At 38.1% G+C, this 16,818-nt stretch overlaps 1 protein-coding gene across 1 annotated transcript in view; it reads right to left on the bottom strand.

Moving 5' to 3' along the window:
• The window catches only part of Pdcd1lg2 (programmed cell death 1 ligand 2), a 59,753-nt gene that overhangs the window by 2,280 nt on the left and 40,655 nt on the right, over positions 1 to 16,818 (bottom strand). Inside the window, exon 5 of the mRNA XM_026391503.2 lies at positions 14,540 to 14,674. Within this exon, the coding sequence (XP_026247288.1) occupies positions 14,540 to 14,674 (135 nt within the window). The remainder of the gene's footprint in view (positions 1 to 14,539; positions 14,675 to 16,818) is intronic.

Raw genomic sequence — 16,818 nt, 5'->3', positions numbered from 1 at the left:
ATGAGAATAGTCTATTGAGTATCATCTCTAATATTTGATTGTAAGAATATTGGATGACTGATATTATGCTTAATTCATTCTTACAATTTCCATAAGAACTACCTGAAACAGAGTCTTACAAATAGTAGATGCTTAGTACAGGTTTGTGAGCAAAAGAATAAATGAAAGAATAGCACTATCCTGAGAATTGCAGGATCTATTTTTCCATCACTATGTTATTCATTTATTATTTCTTAGTTCCAATATCACTATTTCTAAAATAAGAAAGCTAGATTACAGGCTCTACAAGCTCTAACAAGGCATGGTTTAATGACCAGAATAATCTCTTTTTAAAAAGACCCATGATACATATTTATGGCATCAGGACTGACTCCTAAAGTATTACTGCTTGACAGCCTACTTGTCTGCATCAGAGTAAGAAGGCATAAGCCTAAAAGCAGCACAAGTAAGGTTAGATGAAAAATAACTTCTACAAATGCAAAGGTCATTGTACCACAGATGAGGACTCAGAGGGCCTGTGTGGCAGATCCAATTCTATCCCCTAAGCTTTGAGATAATTTTGTACAAGTCACCTCATCTCTTACGTCCTTGCAGTATATTCATCTTTTTAATGTAGCTGTGCTAGAAATCTTTGCAAGACAACTAAGACATGGTTTGTATCTTTAAAAGAAAGTATAACTTTGCCTTCTTTAGAATTGATAGGGAACCTAAGGAACAGTCTTATACAATGCATTAACTACTGATATATAGAGAGGTGAGTAGGAGATCTCTCTTTATTTAAGAGGCATCCCTGGGTATTTAAATAGAATATGTTGGGACATTTTAAAAAGTATTAAATATATTAAAGTATGAAGAAAATTCACAAAGTAGAAAACCATATAAGATTCTATATCCCAAAGACAATAATTCTTGACATTTTCATAGTTCTTCTTCTTTTTGGAGAAAGTGGTAAGGTGAACATGTAAAAACTTTTAATAGAACACAAATGATATAGTAGATTTTTATATGCTACCTTTTTCTACATTTTGTTATATAGAAATAATTTTCCTACATTATTATTCTTCAGGAAGGAAATTTAAATGACACCATATAGTTTATTGAATAAAGGTTCTAGTTTTCCACTGTTGTGTCAGTCAGGATATATGAGGTTATGCTGCAGTAACAAACAACTCCAAAATCTCAATTTAATAAACAAAGTTTTATTTTTTGCTCATGCTCCATGTCAACTGAAGGTCAGCAAAGTTTTTCTTCTAATTTTTAGTTTCTAAGAGGCTGAGACTAATACAGCAATTATTACCTCAAATATTTCAGGTTACTAAGTCAGATGGAAAAAAAACCCCAGCAGAGCACATGGTGGCTCTTAGGTGCTTTCATTTAATTTACCAAAGCAAGTTACACGACCACATAACTACAATTGCAGGGAAGTTCAGTTCTATCATGTACACAGGCAAGAGATGCAGGAAATGATGAAAGAGCACAAACAACATCCATGCCCACCATGGAGGAGGATGAGAATGAACTATCTCTTTGGCAATCTCTAGTTTTATTTGAGACTTTTCCCTTTACAATATGAAAATAAAAGCCTTGAAGGTCCATCTGGGGAAATTGAGGAGAGTGGATTTCCATAAGAATAAGAACATGAAGCAATTTTCCCAGAATTACCTAGAAAGTTAGGGGTAGAACCACAGAGTGGAAAACACCACTGAGCATCTGAGCCCTGCTGGGCACTGTCACAATAACCAGATCTGGCTTCAGTTGCTGAACCTGTGAAGTAAAACTAGTAAGCCCTTCCTTTCTTTAGTGGGAAGGGAGAATATTCACCTAAATAAAAGTCTGTCAGAAGTATGTGCGATGGACATGCCCAGGACAAGTTCCAAGAACCCATCTCTCAAGATGATGCTGAGTCAGAATATGAGGGTAGAGGATGACTCTCAGGCAGCCTGGAAGTGAACACTTCCTCACAATGGAGGATTTAATGGTCAAGTTGAGCTGAGTTGCAGAGAATGGGTATGGGAGATTGAGAGTCTACAGCTGGCAAGGCCTAAACAATATCACAATATTAGCTGTGGCAATTTCTGGAAAATACATCGTATATTATTTTAAATATTATTTTTAGTTGTTGATGAAATTTAATTTTATTCATTTATTTATATGTGGTGCTGAGGATCGAAGCCAGTGCCTCATACATGCTAGGCAAGTGCTCTGCCACTGAGCCACAACCCCAGCCCTGTACATTATTTTAATATTCTTTATAATTTTTATTTTTTTCTTTATTTTATTTTCCTTATTTTTATTGGTGCATTATAATTATATATAATTGTAGGATTCCTTGTAATAAATTCATGCATGCACATGAATATAACAATACAATTTGGTCAATATTGTTCCTCAGTATTTCCCCTTTCCCTCATTCTTTTTCATTTTTATACTCAGAAAAAATATATATAGTAGTGAGCCAAATTCGGTCAAAATCAGTCATCTTTAAAATTTTTGCAGAATAGATTATAAGATACACAGCAAAGGGATAATGGGAAAATATCAAACTTAGATAGCTGCATTAACACTACTATCTCACTTCATTACACTGGCCAAATAAACATAAACTATAGAAATGTGGTGTAGCCAGAAAATAATGCTGTAATCATGTGCTTGAGAGTGGGCTAGTCTGTGTGTTCAAGGTAGAGGCATGAGCTGGGAGACCGTCTTATAGATTAAGCAAGGGAAGATAATGTGGCAGGTAGGTATGGTTTCTGCACTTGAGTACTTGGGTCAATTTGCTGGACCTAGTATTTACTAGACCTTGGGGAAATTATTTAACCTCTTTGTGTTTCATTTTGACATCTATAAAGTGGAGGTGGAGGAGTATGTACCTAAGCAATTGCCAACAGGATTAAATGAGTTAGTATCTCCAAAGTAGTTAGAACAGTAGCCTGGCATTGTAAACATAAAGTTAATTATTATGGTATCTTAAAGTTGACCCTGCAAGAAGTTTGAATTCGGGTAAGCAAGAGGATCATGGAGGGCATTCCAGGCAGCAGAGCCAACATGGGCAAAAGCAGAGGTGGGAATGAGTTTGGCAAGGGAAGGAGTAAGGATGGCGTTGGTAGAAGCGGTGGGGACAGCTTGAATTGAGGAAAGTTTTTGTTGAGGGGTATAGATGAAATTGACTTAGTAAAATGTGGCTGTCAAAAGGACTGAAAAATCTTGGGAAGAAATTTAGATCTGGTCCATCTAAAGGGAGAAGAAACTGACATGATAACGAAAACAAGGTTTGGTGGGATTGGATCTGGCAGTGGTGTGCTGACTCTCCCTTAAGGGTTCTTCCCCAAACTTTCTATAAAAAATTAAAATCCTCATTAGGTGTTGTCAAAGAAAATAAAATATTAGATAGGTCAAACTATCTCATGATTCCATTTTATTGAGAAATAATTTTCAAAATTTTGGTTTGATTTTGTCAAATCCTTTTGATTACAAGTTTTTTTCCCCTCTAGATTTACTCAGATGTTCATTTTTTGAAATACATAGTAGACTCTGGAATGACAGAGGTTTTCTTATTGCTGAGAGTCTGAGAGACAGTGAGAAAAAAAATTCTGCTGAACTAAATGAAACCCCAAACAATCTTCATGCAAATCTGGAGTGGCAGGTTCATGCATGAGCAGGTATTAGACAGTTGCCTGTTAGACAATTACAGTGACCAGATAATAGATGGTTATTTAACTTCTGTGTTTAAAGGCTTGTGCAATTTTAAAGGTCTAACAAGGCAACTTTCTCTAGCTAACGGTGAGGCCTAGATTGCTACCCCACAACCTCCCATCTCCCGTCTCTTGCCTAATTTTGGTGTCACGGAGTCCAGTTCTCTGGTCAAATGCTAGTCTAGATGTCATTATGAAAGTTTGTAGCTGTGACTAACATTTACCATCAGCTAGTTTTTATTTTTAAACTCTTCTTAATTAAAGCAGATACATCCCACAACACAGGTGCTTCATTCAATCAGTTGAATGCCTTCACAGCAAAAACAGATTTCCTACAGAAGAAGGATTCTGCCTTAAGACTATAACATGAAGATTTTGCCTGAGTTTCCAGCTTGCTGGCCCAGCCTACAGATTTCAAACTTGCCAACCTCCACAATCTGTGAACCAGTTTTTTAAAATGTATCAGTCAATCTGTCTCCCTCCCTCTGTCCTTCTCTTCCCCATCGTCTCCCCCACTATTGACACCATTTCTATGGGGTGCCCTTGACTAAAACTAAAAACAGACACCAGTTTCCTGGCTATTCAAACACTAGGGTCCAGACTTAACCTCTTCTCAAAATCATTATCTTCATATCCTGTTCCTTTTCTTTCCCAGGAGATATCAGCCAAAATGCTAAATTAGTTCTTGCCAAAGAGTTAATGACTGGTGAATAATATAACAGGAACTTAAAAAGTATCTACTAAATCTAACACATTGGTATTTGTCTTGACAAAAACCATAAAACATTACTCTGAATTAAAGTGAGCCATTTTTTTCTATCATTGCTGATCATTAATCAATATATGAATTGTATGCAGAACTAAACAGGATTGCAAAGACTTAGGCTAATCAGGAAATAACTGAATGCAACTGAAACAATATAGAACACAAAATAATGTATTAGATAAGTGTTAAAATATGTATGTACATGACAAGAATGAAAATACTGATAAATACGCACATAGTTATTTTTGCAGAAAAGAATACCTACTCATTGCTATACCCCATGACTTATTCTGGTCCCAAACCTAAGGCAATGTCATTCATCCATCACCATACTCCTCACCTAGAAGTGGTCCATCACACCATCCTCATTTTTGTTTCAAGCATCCTTGGCCTTTCTGGATTTGGTCCCAATTTCTCAATTTACAGATGACAAAACTAAAATCTAGAGAGGCAATAGATTTTATCTATGGTTCTGTAGCCAGCTCACAGAAAAATTCAAATCTAAATCTCCTGAATTTGAATCATGAGCACTTTTTATCCCTCTAGTACTGGGGATTAAACACAGGGTCACTCCATCATTGAACTACACCTCCAGTCCCTTTTTATTTTGTTTTGTGGTGGGGTCTTGCTAAATTGTTCAGGTTGCTCTTAAACTTGTGAACCTTTTGCTTCAAACATCCCAGGTAGTGGGGATTACAGGTGTGCTCCACCATATTTGATTATAAGCACTTTTAAAGATAAAAGTAAATATTTCAGGAATAAAACAAAAAGTATGGAGAATAATATAGTGGATATCTGTATACCCACCTGTATATGCAGTTTAAGAAATGAATTTCTTAAAACTACCAGATTCATAGTCAAGAGTCCTACGTTTTCTCTCATATGTGGAAGCTACAGAGAAAAGAGGGGGAAAAAGGTGGATTTCATGGAAATAGAAGGCAAACTGGTAGAGCAGAAGAAGGGAAACAGGGGGAAGAAGGAGGGGAGGGAAAGGGAAATACTGGGGAATGAAATTTACCAAATTATTTTATGTGTATGTATGACTATGTCACAATGAACCCCCATTATATGTATAAATTACAATGCACCAATAAAAATTTTAAAATGAGGTTGAATTTGGTGTTCATCATTGCTATGCTGGTGTTTAACTTTTAATTCATATTAATATTTCCCATAAAAACTACTGAAGAATTATCTGTTTTTTTAAACTCTTTATATAATAGTGATTATACTATATGTATCTTTCTGTGATCTGTCTTTCCTCTCAAAATTACATTGTTTAGGGGCCAGGATTATGGCTCAGTGGTAGAGCACTTGCCTAGCATGTGTGAGGCACTGGGTTTGATCCCCAGTATCATATAAAAATAAAAACAAATAAGATGTCATGTCCATCTACAACTAAAATATATATAATATATAATATGTATTATATATTATATTAAAATTATATCATTTAGACATATTTATCTAAAAATACACCTAGGTTTTGGTTCTTCCACTTCAATTACAGCTTAGTTAAGTAATTCTATTTATCTATTCTATTGATACATATTTGATTGTTTCCAGTTTGCTGAAATTGTAAGCAATGGTACCAGGAACCTTTCTATTTGCATCTCCTTGGGCATACATGTGAACATTTTCTATGACATATATCTAAGTAGCCCTAACCTCCTAATCTAATGTCACATCTTCTTAGATAAATGCCAGAGAGAGGGAGAGGCAGAGAGAAGAACATCAATGTCTCATGTCCCTCATTTTCACTCTCTACCTCTGCCAGATGGGAGAGAGTATGACTGTATGTAATTGGGGAAAAGGGAAATATTCTCTTTTTAAAAAATTTGACTTTTAATCAAGATAGTTACCTTATTTTGAATTTCAGATGCCATTAAAAGAAGGTATGAGATTTTTCTGTTTATAAGGAATAGTATTTGTTAAATATGCTTGGTACCCTGTTTACCCAATGAAGGTATTCTCTAATAGTGCAATATTTAGATCATGTGGCAGTCTATGGTTTAAGACATTTAGGATATTTAATATACCCTTGTGTGTTCCCTGATTCCTCAGATAGAGAAATTTCTTTCCTAATTGCTCAGATTTTAAGCCCCTTTTTTTGGTAGCATTCTCTCTTTAGGATCGAGGTTGCAAAGTGATCACCCATAAGCCATATTAGCCTATGGGCATGTTTAATTTGGCTTGTTTGGTTTAAAATATTTTCAGCCAGCACTTAATGAATAACAGATTTTATGTAAACATCTGGATTTTCATCTTAGCAATGACAGGCTAGCTGATAGGCCATTTGTTCTCCAGATGGCAGGAGTCCCCAAAGGATTGTACCAGATCCTCTGCATTCATTTCATCACCTGCCCAGCCCCAATGGGCATCTGAGTTGACCATCTCTGCTCTCAGGCCTTTCAACATTTCTTCCGTATAATAAGCAGCTGAAGGAATTGGTTATACAAAGGCTCTGAGCCCACAAAACACAGACAAAAACTGTTGCCTTTCCTGGAAACTCATCTTTAGGCCAAGAAGACTTTTATAGGAGTCAACGGTTTCAGTTCTTAAGAAATGGATATTTGATCAGGCTTGCAAATGCTAATTGGAAACTTTAATGAGTCAAGATTCTCATTGCTGATTCAGAGAAGCTCAGTGTAATTGGATCTCAGTACAGTCCTTTCTAGCTGCATTTGTCCTTTGATTCTATGCCTAGGTTATGAGTACACAGTGAGGATTCAACTTCAAGAATGGCTTTCAGACCAGTAGTGGGAGAAGGAGAGGGTGCAGAGGTCAATTCATTCCTTTCTGTTACATTTTGTGCTCAAGACTGCTATTTCTATGTAAGAGCTGGACACAGACCCTGGAATTTGAAGTCTCTCTAGAGTTGTTTTCACAATTGGTACTTCTGGAATTGTGCTATATTCAGCAGAATGCTAAATCAAGTACCTCTGAATATTCTGTGTTACTGGTGGAAAGTTATTAAAAGTTTCTCTGATTTTCCTATGTCATTTTGAATGACGTGAATCCATGCATCATGGATTCCTAGATCACAAAAGGAAGGGAAGCTTTTGCCGAGAAAGCTCAAAGTATCCATTTTCCAACAGGACCCAGGCCCACCTGACCCCAGTGCTCCTCTTCCACATGGTTTATATTTTCTTTTCAACCAGCCTGAATGACTTCAGCAGCGCCCCCTTCTGACCTCCACATTCATTGTTCTTCCACAAATTCCAGCTCCAAGTCTGTTAGCCTCATGAAGAGATTTCTGGTCCACCCAGTATTGCTCTTGAATCATAGCCCTCAACAGTATATATCTTAATCATTGTTGTAAACATAAGTTGTTGACTGTATCTAGATTGAGTATCTACTCTTTGTTGGCAAATTTTAACCATGCTAACTTTGTGAGCCCAGACCTCTTGTGCAGTACGGCCTACGAGAGCTTAGGAATAAAGACTGAGCAAAAAATAGCATGCTTGCTTTGGGGCTGAAAATCAGACACCATCTTTGTTCTCCAAGAAATATATGGAGCAATGCAGGATAGCAAGATCAAGCCTTAGTGGAAATGCCACAGAACAGGGAGATTGTATATATGCTGAAACTATTCGGTTGCCTTTCATGAATTAATAGAAGAATGCTTGCAGTTGCCCCTCTGTACCCATGGGTGTTCATGTTGGTGAGTTCAACCAACTATGAATTGAAAATATATATTTTTAAAAATTGTGTTTATACTGAACATGTACAGACTTTTTTTCTTATCATTATTTACTAAACAGTATAACAACTATTTATATAGCGTTTACATTGCTTTAGGCATTATAAGTAATCTAGAAATGATTTAAAGTATATGGGGGATATACACAGGTTTATCTGCAAATATTATGCCATTTTATGAGAGAGACTTGCATATCTACTGATTTTGGTATCTGTGGGGTGTGGGGTCCTGGGAACCAATCCCTTATGAATTCAGAGGGGTAGTTGTATCTTTTAATTCACACTAAGAGAGAAAAGGGGGTGAAAAAGAAAAGCAAACTCATGCTTACTCACAGCTTTGTTCACTTCCCTCTTTACTGTGGTGACAGATCTTTTTGTTGTGTCTGAATCAATAAAAATCCCAGAAATAGAATGAGTGTTGGGGTAAACATCAGTCAGTACTTAAGAAGGCTGTTGTTCCTAGGGATTAGATATGAAGGTCTTCGAAGAATGTGATAAGGAAAGTAAGGAGAAGGGAAACTGGCCACTTCCTTGTCTCCAATCTTTAGGTGGGGATCAAAGAGGGCAAACCTTGGTTGTAAAGAAAAAGAATGTCCTCATTAAACATCTGAAAAAATGCATCTGTGTAGTGGGCATGCAACCTACCCTACACCATCCCCTTGCTCTTAGGTGTGCTGTGGTTTTGTCCCAACCTGCTACTGCTGAGGAACACCATGTGATTAATAAAATATCTAAACCCTCTCCATTGAGTCCTCCAAGTTCTTTCTTTGATATGAGTAAACATTATATTGGGCTTTTGCAGCCTTGGTGTTGAAAAATGAGAAAATTATTCTGTTTATAGATTAAACTATGGCAGAAGGAAAATAAATCCATATATAGAGTTCCAGATGTCCACTGTGTGGTTTGGGACCTCAGACTGGGTAATACATAATGTAAAATCTGGACTCTAGGCCAGTACTCTGAACAACAACAACAACAACAACAACAACAAAAGTTCAGTTTCTATTCCTTTGTTTGCCCTTGGATTCCCCCAGACACTTAGATGATGAGGGGCTGCAAATTTGGTATATAATCCAAGAAATGTTGGGTTCTAGAATATTCTCTCCCTTCCTTCTATCTTAACTGCCACTTCCTGCCTTTCTTCCTTGGCACAGAGCAGAATGTATGGTTGCTTAATTTGAAGTAAGATGTAAATGACTGATGATTTAAAGTGACAAATATAGCAAAAGCACAAGTTCGTTGCTCACCACTAAATCCCCTGCTTTCATTTCTTCCCCTGATTTTACATGTCGCTTCCATTCTGATTCCCTTCTAGGGCTTGATACTCAACTCTTGCCCTTGCCTGGGTTCCTGAATTCCATCACTGTTTCTGCTTTTGCTCTGTTCACCAGGTTTTTAGTAATTCCATCATAACCATCCTGATCTTGCTCAGAATTTGAGGGACTCTACCCAGCATTGTAGCCTCCCCTAATGTTTGCATTTGAAAGGAATTCAGTGGTTACCCCAGAAGAATTGATCTTGAATGCTGACATTTTCATTGGAGGCCTCTTTAATGCCACAGGTCAGTGCCACTATTCTCTGTGGGTCTATGGCAACCATAAACCAGCAGCTGTGGCTTTTGGTATAGCTTCCTGTAAAGCTCTGGCTCAGTCTTCTAGGTGGTGCCACTCAGAGTCTGGTCTATAGGCTAGTATGGGCAAACTGTTATCAGTCTATGATAAACATAGAAATTGAGTGTAAACATTTAGAAACTTTTGGAATAATTCTTTTATTATTTTCTCTGATGGCATTTTTTGAAATTTAATATTTGTTGCATCTAATAAAAAATAAGGTTTACTGTTTTATGCTTTTGTTCCTTCCATTACATTTTTTAGTAAGTGCTTATTATAAAATATCAACATACTGGAAATTAAAACAAACTAATCCTTCAACAGAGTTTGAGAAACACTTCAAGATCTGGATACTTGATCCAGAGATCTAGATTCTATAGCAGGTGGCCTTTCTGGATTCTAACTTGGCTTGTTATTAGCTCAACAAATCAATGATAAAGTCACTCAAATCTTTTGGATTGAGAACTTGCTTTTGTTTTCAATTGCCCAAAGATAATGCTATTTAGACTGAGCCAATTTTTATTTTTTTTCAACAAAAAATCTACAGGTTTTAGAGTCACACCTGTGGACCTGTGTTCACATACAAGCCAGATGACTTTGGGATGTCAGATAACCTTTCTGAGCCTCAATTCCTTCATCTGTAAAGTAAAGACACCACCTCTATCTCAAGAAATTTTGGTGGGATTAAGTAAAAATAAGTTTGTAAAGAGTCTGAGTGCCATCTAATAACTTTCTGCTGTGATGTAATTTTGCATATCTGCAGTGTCAAATATGGTAGCCACTGGCTGCAAGTGGTTCTTGAGCAGTAACAATGTGTGAGTAATTAAAATATAATTAATGAATTAAATTTTTATTTAAATTTAAATAGTCATTATTTTGGATAGGACAGGTCTGGCATATTCATCAGCATATAGTAGGTTCAATGTTTACAATTTTATTAAAATATTAAATAAGTCAGATAATGCTTTAAACACTGGGCACATATTGGTGAATGAGAGGAACACAGTCCCTGTATTCATGAAACTTAAGGACTAGCTGAAAGCAGAGCTTGACATTACTTTTGCAACAGAAATTGTTAGCTTCTTCTCTGGAACTCAACAGATCACCTGGGGCCCTTAATGGTTATCTTAGGAGGAAATGGTAAATAGGATATTTTATGGACCAACAATTGCTGCCCTCCCAATCCACCTTAGTGTGCAGAGTTGGTGGTGAGGCATGGGTAGCTAAATCTGTTTAAGAGCCAAGGAGCCTTCTAGAAAGCAAGAAACTGAGACTACTACCTATCAACTTTAGTCTTCAAAGGATTAATAAGTTTAGGACAACAATGGCCCTAAGAGGAACTCAAGAGAAGGAAGTGAGGACAAGTGTCTCATGTTCAACATGACAAGTGTGGAAGAGGCTGGCTGTGCAAGCTGTGGTTAAGGCAGGAAGCCTCCCCTACCTCTGTAGCCCATGAGAGTCTTGCTTTGGGACCAATGGTAAAGCATATGAGGGTGAGCCATAGGAATTGTAATCTGGTATCATCATGATCTGCATGGGAATCTGGACCTGCAAGGGTACCTTTTTGCAGTGGATGGAGACATCAGAAGAGAACAAAAATTCTGTATAGCAAGAGTAGAGTCAGAAACAGCACAAAATTAGGGCTCTCTGGTGGACCGACCTAGCTCTCCAGTAGGCTTTTTGCCTCTTTGAAAAGAGCACTGGCCCTGTAAACTGAGAAGGCCTCCTGATAGTTTGTGGGAGGTGGAGAAATGCATACTGTATGTGTGGGGTGAGACATTGATCTTCTTGCTAAGATGAGCAAGTGGGTGCTTGAGGGATTAATTAGAAAACTAAAAAGAATGCAATGCATTTGTAGCCAAAGCTATTAAAAGCAGGTTCTAGACATTTACTTCTGTGCTGAGTGTATTGAAAGAAGAAGTCAGTGCTGTGGAAGCATACAACAAGAGGATTTAATAGGTGTGGCAAGGGGGTAGAATTGGGAGACTGATGAAATGACAGCTGAAATTTAAAGGATGATTATAACTGAGGTAGACAAGAAGAAGGCATTTTAGGACATCATAAAAGAAAGTTCAGAATTGACAGTGGGGTGCCTCTGGGGACTAGAAAATCCTCTATGGTGAGAGCTTGGGCAAGAAGGGTGGGTGATAGTGCTATAGTCAAAGCTGGAGATATGAGTTAGATGCCCAGGGCTCATTGGGACTTCATCCAGTGAGCAAAGAGAAGTCACTGAAGAGGTTGAGCAAAGGAGAATGGTAGACTTTTATTAAAGCCTATTCTAGCCTATTCTCATCTAGAAAGGAAGAACAGATCATTAAGGAGGTGTCAGAATTAGATGCATGGAGATAAGTTAGGAGAATTCTGCTGTGGTCCAGGTCGAACACATATGTGGCAGTGAGGTTGTGTTAAAAAGCTGTAAATGTTCCTTCTTTTGCTGTTTCCCATTTATATGTAGAGAGACCATCTCAAGCTAGTCGTGGTGGAGTGCACTTTTAATCATAATGATTTGGGAGGCTGAGGAAGGAGGATTGTCAGTTGCAGGTCAGCCTGTGCAACTTAGCAAGGCCCTGTCTCAAATAAATAAATAAGTAAATATTAAAAAAGTAAAAGTAAGTAAGTAAATAAATAACTGGGAATTGTGGAACAAATTTGACAAAATTACACTATGGATATATATGCCACCGTGAATTACAACTTTATGTTTATAAAGCACCAAGTTGAAAATAAATAAATTAAAAATAAAAGGAAGACCAGTAGAGTAGAGGAAAGGGAATAAGAGAGAGGGGAAGAGGAGGTAAAGAGAAAATATTGGGAACTAAAATGGGGCAAATTAAATTCCATGCATATGATTATGTCAAAGTGAACCCAGTTATTATTTATAACTATAATGTACTAATAAAAGCATTTAAAAAAGGGGTGAGGGATGTAGCTCAGTGATAGAGCATCCTTGGGTGCAATCTCCAATACCAAAAGAAAAATAAATAAATAAAAGAAAGACCATCTCAAAGTTGAGTGATTTGTTTAAGGTTGTAGGGCCAATAAATGGCAGTGCCAGATCCGCCTAGCTTTCTGACTCTGGTTAGAAAATCTGTCCATAGAACCTACAGTTCTTTGCTCTAGTTCATGGCACTCAAGGTTGTGTGCATGGCAGACACATTTCTACATGTATCCATGTATCTTCCATACAAGAAAGCAGATCTGAATGCAAATGAGCTAGATAGGAAGGGGTGTTATTAGATGGACAACCATGATTTCCCTCTGGTTCATTAAAAAGGAATGTTAACAAATTTAGTCACTTAACTCTTATTAGTAACAAAGCTTTCTCAATCACAGTTGAGTCTTATATTCCGGTAACTCTGAGCTACTGATATCCTCAGTAATTTTCAAGACAGAGGTGATACCATGCTCTGTCTTTGAGTGTGACTCTATTCCATTCCGTCAAAGATAGCCAGAATAGAAGTGACTAAAGGGTCCTCAGGTCTCAGGCCTGGAACCTTGTTTACAAGAGTCATGTATGTGAGAACCAAAAGAAGAAAGGCAGAAGGTAAGACTTTAGTGAGTCGCATCTGCCACAGCCCTCTGAGAGCATAGATTTTTAAAATGATTTTATTTAAAAGTCAAACATATATTGAACAAACACTGTAATTCGTCCTCTTTTGCCATGAAGCACCTTTCCCTTCCACTTTCATTGTCTGCCTTCTCCCTCTCTCCTTCCCTCTCCTCCTTCCTCCCTTGGTCCTTCTTTCTCTCCCCTCTCTTTTCTTTCTTCTCTCTCACTTTTTTCTTTCTTCATTCTCTCTCTTTTGATAACAGTTTCTTGAATTCTACAGTTAGAGGGTTTTTATGGTCACATTCAAGTTAATATGTGTAGCAGAATGGACTAACAGAGCATGATATATGATAATATAGATGATGGTTTTCATATTCTTCATGGCAGATGAGAATACAGAAGTAAATGTAGAATAACAGTCACTAAAAACCTCCCCAACCACCTGCACTAGTGCTGCCCCAAATTCCTATCGAATCATTCTCGTATGTCACTTCTTTTTCTATAGACAAGGCCAGTGTAGATCTTGGGAGAAGTTCACTAGGTGCTGACGAAGGGATAGCCAGACAGGCCTGTGTACATCCTGGGATTTTTGCAGCCAGGACAAGGACACCAAGGAAACCAAGGTCAGACACACTAAGGACAGAAGCAGGAGTAACAAATGCTCTGTTCAGGGCCCAAAGACTACAAGCATGCCCTGTGCCAGCCAGTACAGCAGAATGGGAGTGGGCTGGTGAGAACACACTGGGTTAAGGAGGCATGCCAGGGGGAACTGCTGAGGCTCCCCAGCCTCAAATAGCCTCACAATCAGTTCTCTTTTCCTTTACTCAAACAGGGGATTCAGATTCCTGGGGGATAGGGGAAAGTTTTAACCTGGCTCAAGCCCAGGATGGGGAAAAGAGGTATAAAACTGAATGAATCTTCAGAAACACTCCTGGACACCTCTCACCTGCATCTGACCACGTTGCTATCTGCATTGCCAAAATGACATTACTCTTCATCAGTCTGATGAAAGTTTTTAGCTCCAAGAATAAAGCCTAGCATGTTAGCTATGGGAACAAAACTTTCTCTTTTAAAAGCTCAGTGTATGGAATTTACTTCACTGATGACTAGAGCTATTTTCTTGTAGGGAAAAAAATCATCAGGATGAGCTCAAAGCTCTGTCTTGATTGGATTTCATGCAGACTTCCCAGCCCACTTGATTACTGTAAATAAAACTTACCTTTTCTAGAATACAGCTTTTGGCAGAGTGGTTTTCTCATGGCTATCATTGTGACTATGAAAATTAAAATAATGATGCAGGAAGGGATGAGAATGAACAGCAGAGAAGTAGTAGGGATGTTGGGTTTCATCTGACCTGGGTGAAGGAAAGAACCAGAATTTTATTACATGGCAGTTCAGAAATAGACACCAAGTTGGCCATATGACTGGGTTTTAACCAACACAGCCACTGTGTTGAGCCTTTGCTCAGTTACTGTTAAATGCTCTGTACATCTCAGCTCATGTATCCTCACGACAATGCTATGAGGTAGGCTTAACTGTAATTTTACTAGTGATGAAAGGCTGAGAATTTTCCCAAAGGTAGACACCAAATGACTTAGCAGAGATACAACCTGGGCTGTCTGCTTCCAGACTCCATGCTTTCTGCCATTCTGATATACCTATTGTCTATCTATCAATCAACCAACCACCAACTTCCTTTTTTTCTTCCTCTCTTCCTTCTCCTTCCTCCTTTCCTTTCTCATCATCACCTTTCCTCCCTCTTTCTGGTGGAAAAGTCCCTCAGTCCAAAAATATCTCTACCCCCCACCCCCCTTACACACACACTAACAAGCATTCAAGTGCTTAGAATCTCTACCATTGCTCAATTTCAAGGATTAACAAGATCCTTTTGAAAGAGTAGAACATCCCAGGCAGTGGTAATTTAGTAAATTTGGTGATTCCTGCCTTAGTACAATGACTAGGAATGACCCTTGTGTTGGCTAATCAAGATCATGGAACCAAGGAAGACATCAACTTAGTAAAGGAGGGAGATGAGAAGAGCACTGTGGAAAGCCTTGTGAGGGAGAGCTCTGGGTAGCTACAGGTTAGAACAGGGGTCTCAGATGGATGAAGGACAGGACTGTAGGGGTATTCACAGTAGGGAGATGAAAGGCTACCAAGTTAGGTTGTGTCATTTTCAAAAGTCTGAGTTTTGTCTCATGGAGCAACTTACACAGAATAAACATAACAGTTTCATCCAGGAAAAAGTGGACAAAACTGTTCAGGAGAAAGGGCTCAGTCCTGCCACCTGCCTCCCTCCTACCTCTTCCTTCCCTGTCCTGACAAAGTATCATTTAAAAACCATAGATTGTTTTACCTGAGAAGGGATTAGACATTATTTAGTCCTAAGACTGACATTTTAATTGAAAGAGCCTCAGAGATGCCTAATAACCCATCTGCGGTCTTCACTTCCAAATCGGTAACAGAGCCAGGGTTGCATACCAAGCCATGTCTGACCCAGAGCTCAGGCCCCTCAGATACCATCCCCATCCAACATACGACAGTGAGAGTTAAGAAAGAAAAGGATAAAGAACCTGTTTGGAAAAGCAATGTTGGATAATGCATATTGACTATAATCTTCTTCACGTCTAGGAAGTGCTTATGAGGCACTTGCTGCATTTAACATTGCGAGGAGTAAGAAGACTGGGCTCCTCATTGTCCCCACAATGGAAGAGGTCCCTGCTCATCGCCTGGATAGGTTCCCTCAGAATCCCTTGCACATGCAGAAACTCTACTCATTTCTAAAGACTTTGCAAAATTGAACATGCTAGGAATTATCTACTTGGACTCTAACTACTTGGAGGATAAAGGCCTTATCTAAGTCACCTCTGAATTTTCTGCACTGTAGCACCAACCATGTGTATTTACATGTCAATAAAAATTGTCAGGCCAAATTGTTGGGCTGTGTGTCTAGTCCACCTAGTTGATTTTCCTAGCTATTAGTTACCTTGTGGTAGACTGAGGGTTATCCCTTTAGACCATCCTATCTTTCTTCCTTAGTATTAGTGCATTATCTGAACACAGAGACAGTATTTCCGGTACCCACTGAAGTAAGAGAAGTTCAAACAGAGAAGTGGTCTTCTGGATCTCAGCCTTAAAATATTGGATATATCTCCATTCTTTTTCCTTTTTGAGGATAGAAACACAGATTTGGCAGTGACTCTGCTTTGACAATTCAACATTCTTGAGAATGGAAGAGCAGCGGGGTGGAAATAACTCAGATCTTTGAATGGATTAATGGAATAAAGTTGTTTAGCTGCTCTGAACTACCTTCTATCTCAGAATATTGCATGGGGAGAAATATATTTCTGCCTTGTTTGAGTTTCTGTATTTTTGGTTCTCTTCATTATAGCAGCTTAGGCTGTGTCCTAAGATATATCTTTCTAGATTGTTTTATAATAATTGAAAATTCTTTAGCAATGATATAATGGTGCAGTGGCAAAAATGTTTATCTTGTTT

Source organism: Urocitellus parryii, chromosome 4, assembly GCF_045843805.1.
Source record: "Urocitellus parryii isolate mUroPar1 chromosome 4, mUroPar1.hap1, whole genome shotgun sequence".
NCBI classification, from domain to species: Eukaryota; Metazoa; Chordata; class Mammalia; order Rodentia; family Sciuridae; genus Urocitellus; species Urocitellus parryii.
This window is presented reverse-complemented; position numbering and strand designations above follow the sequence as displayed.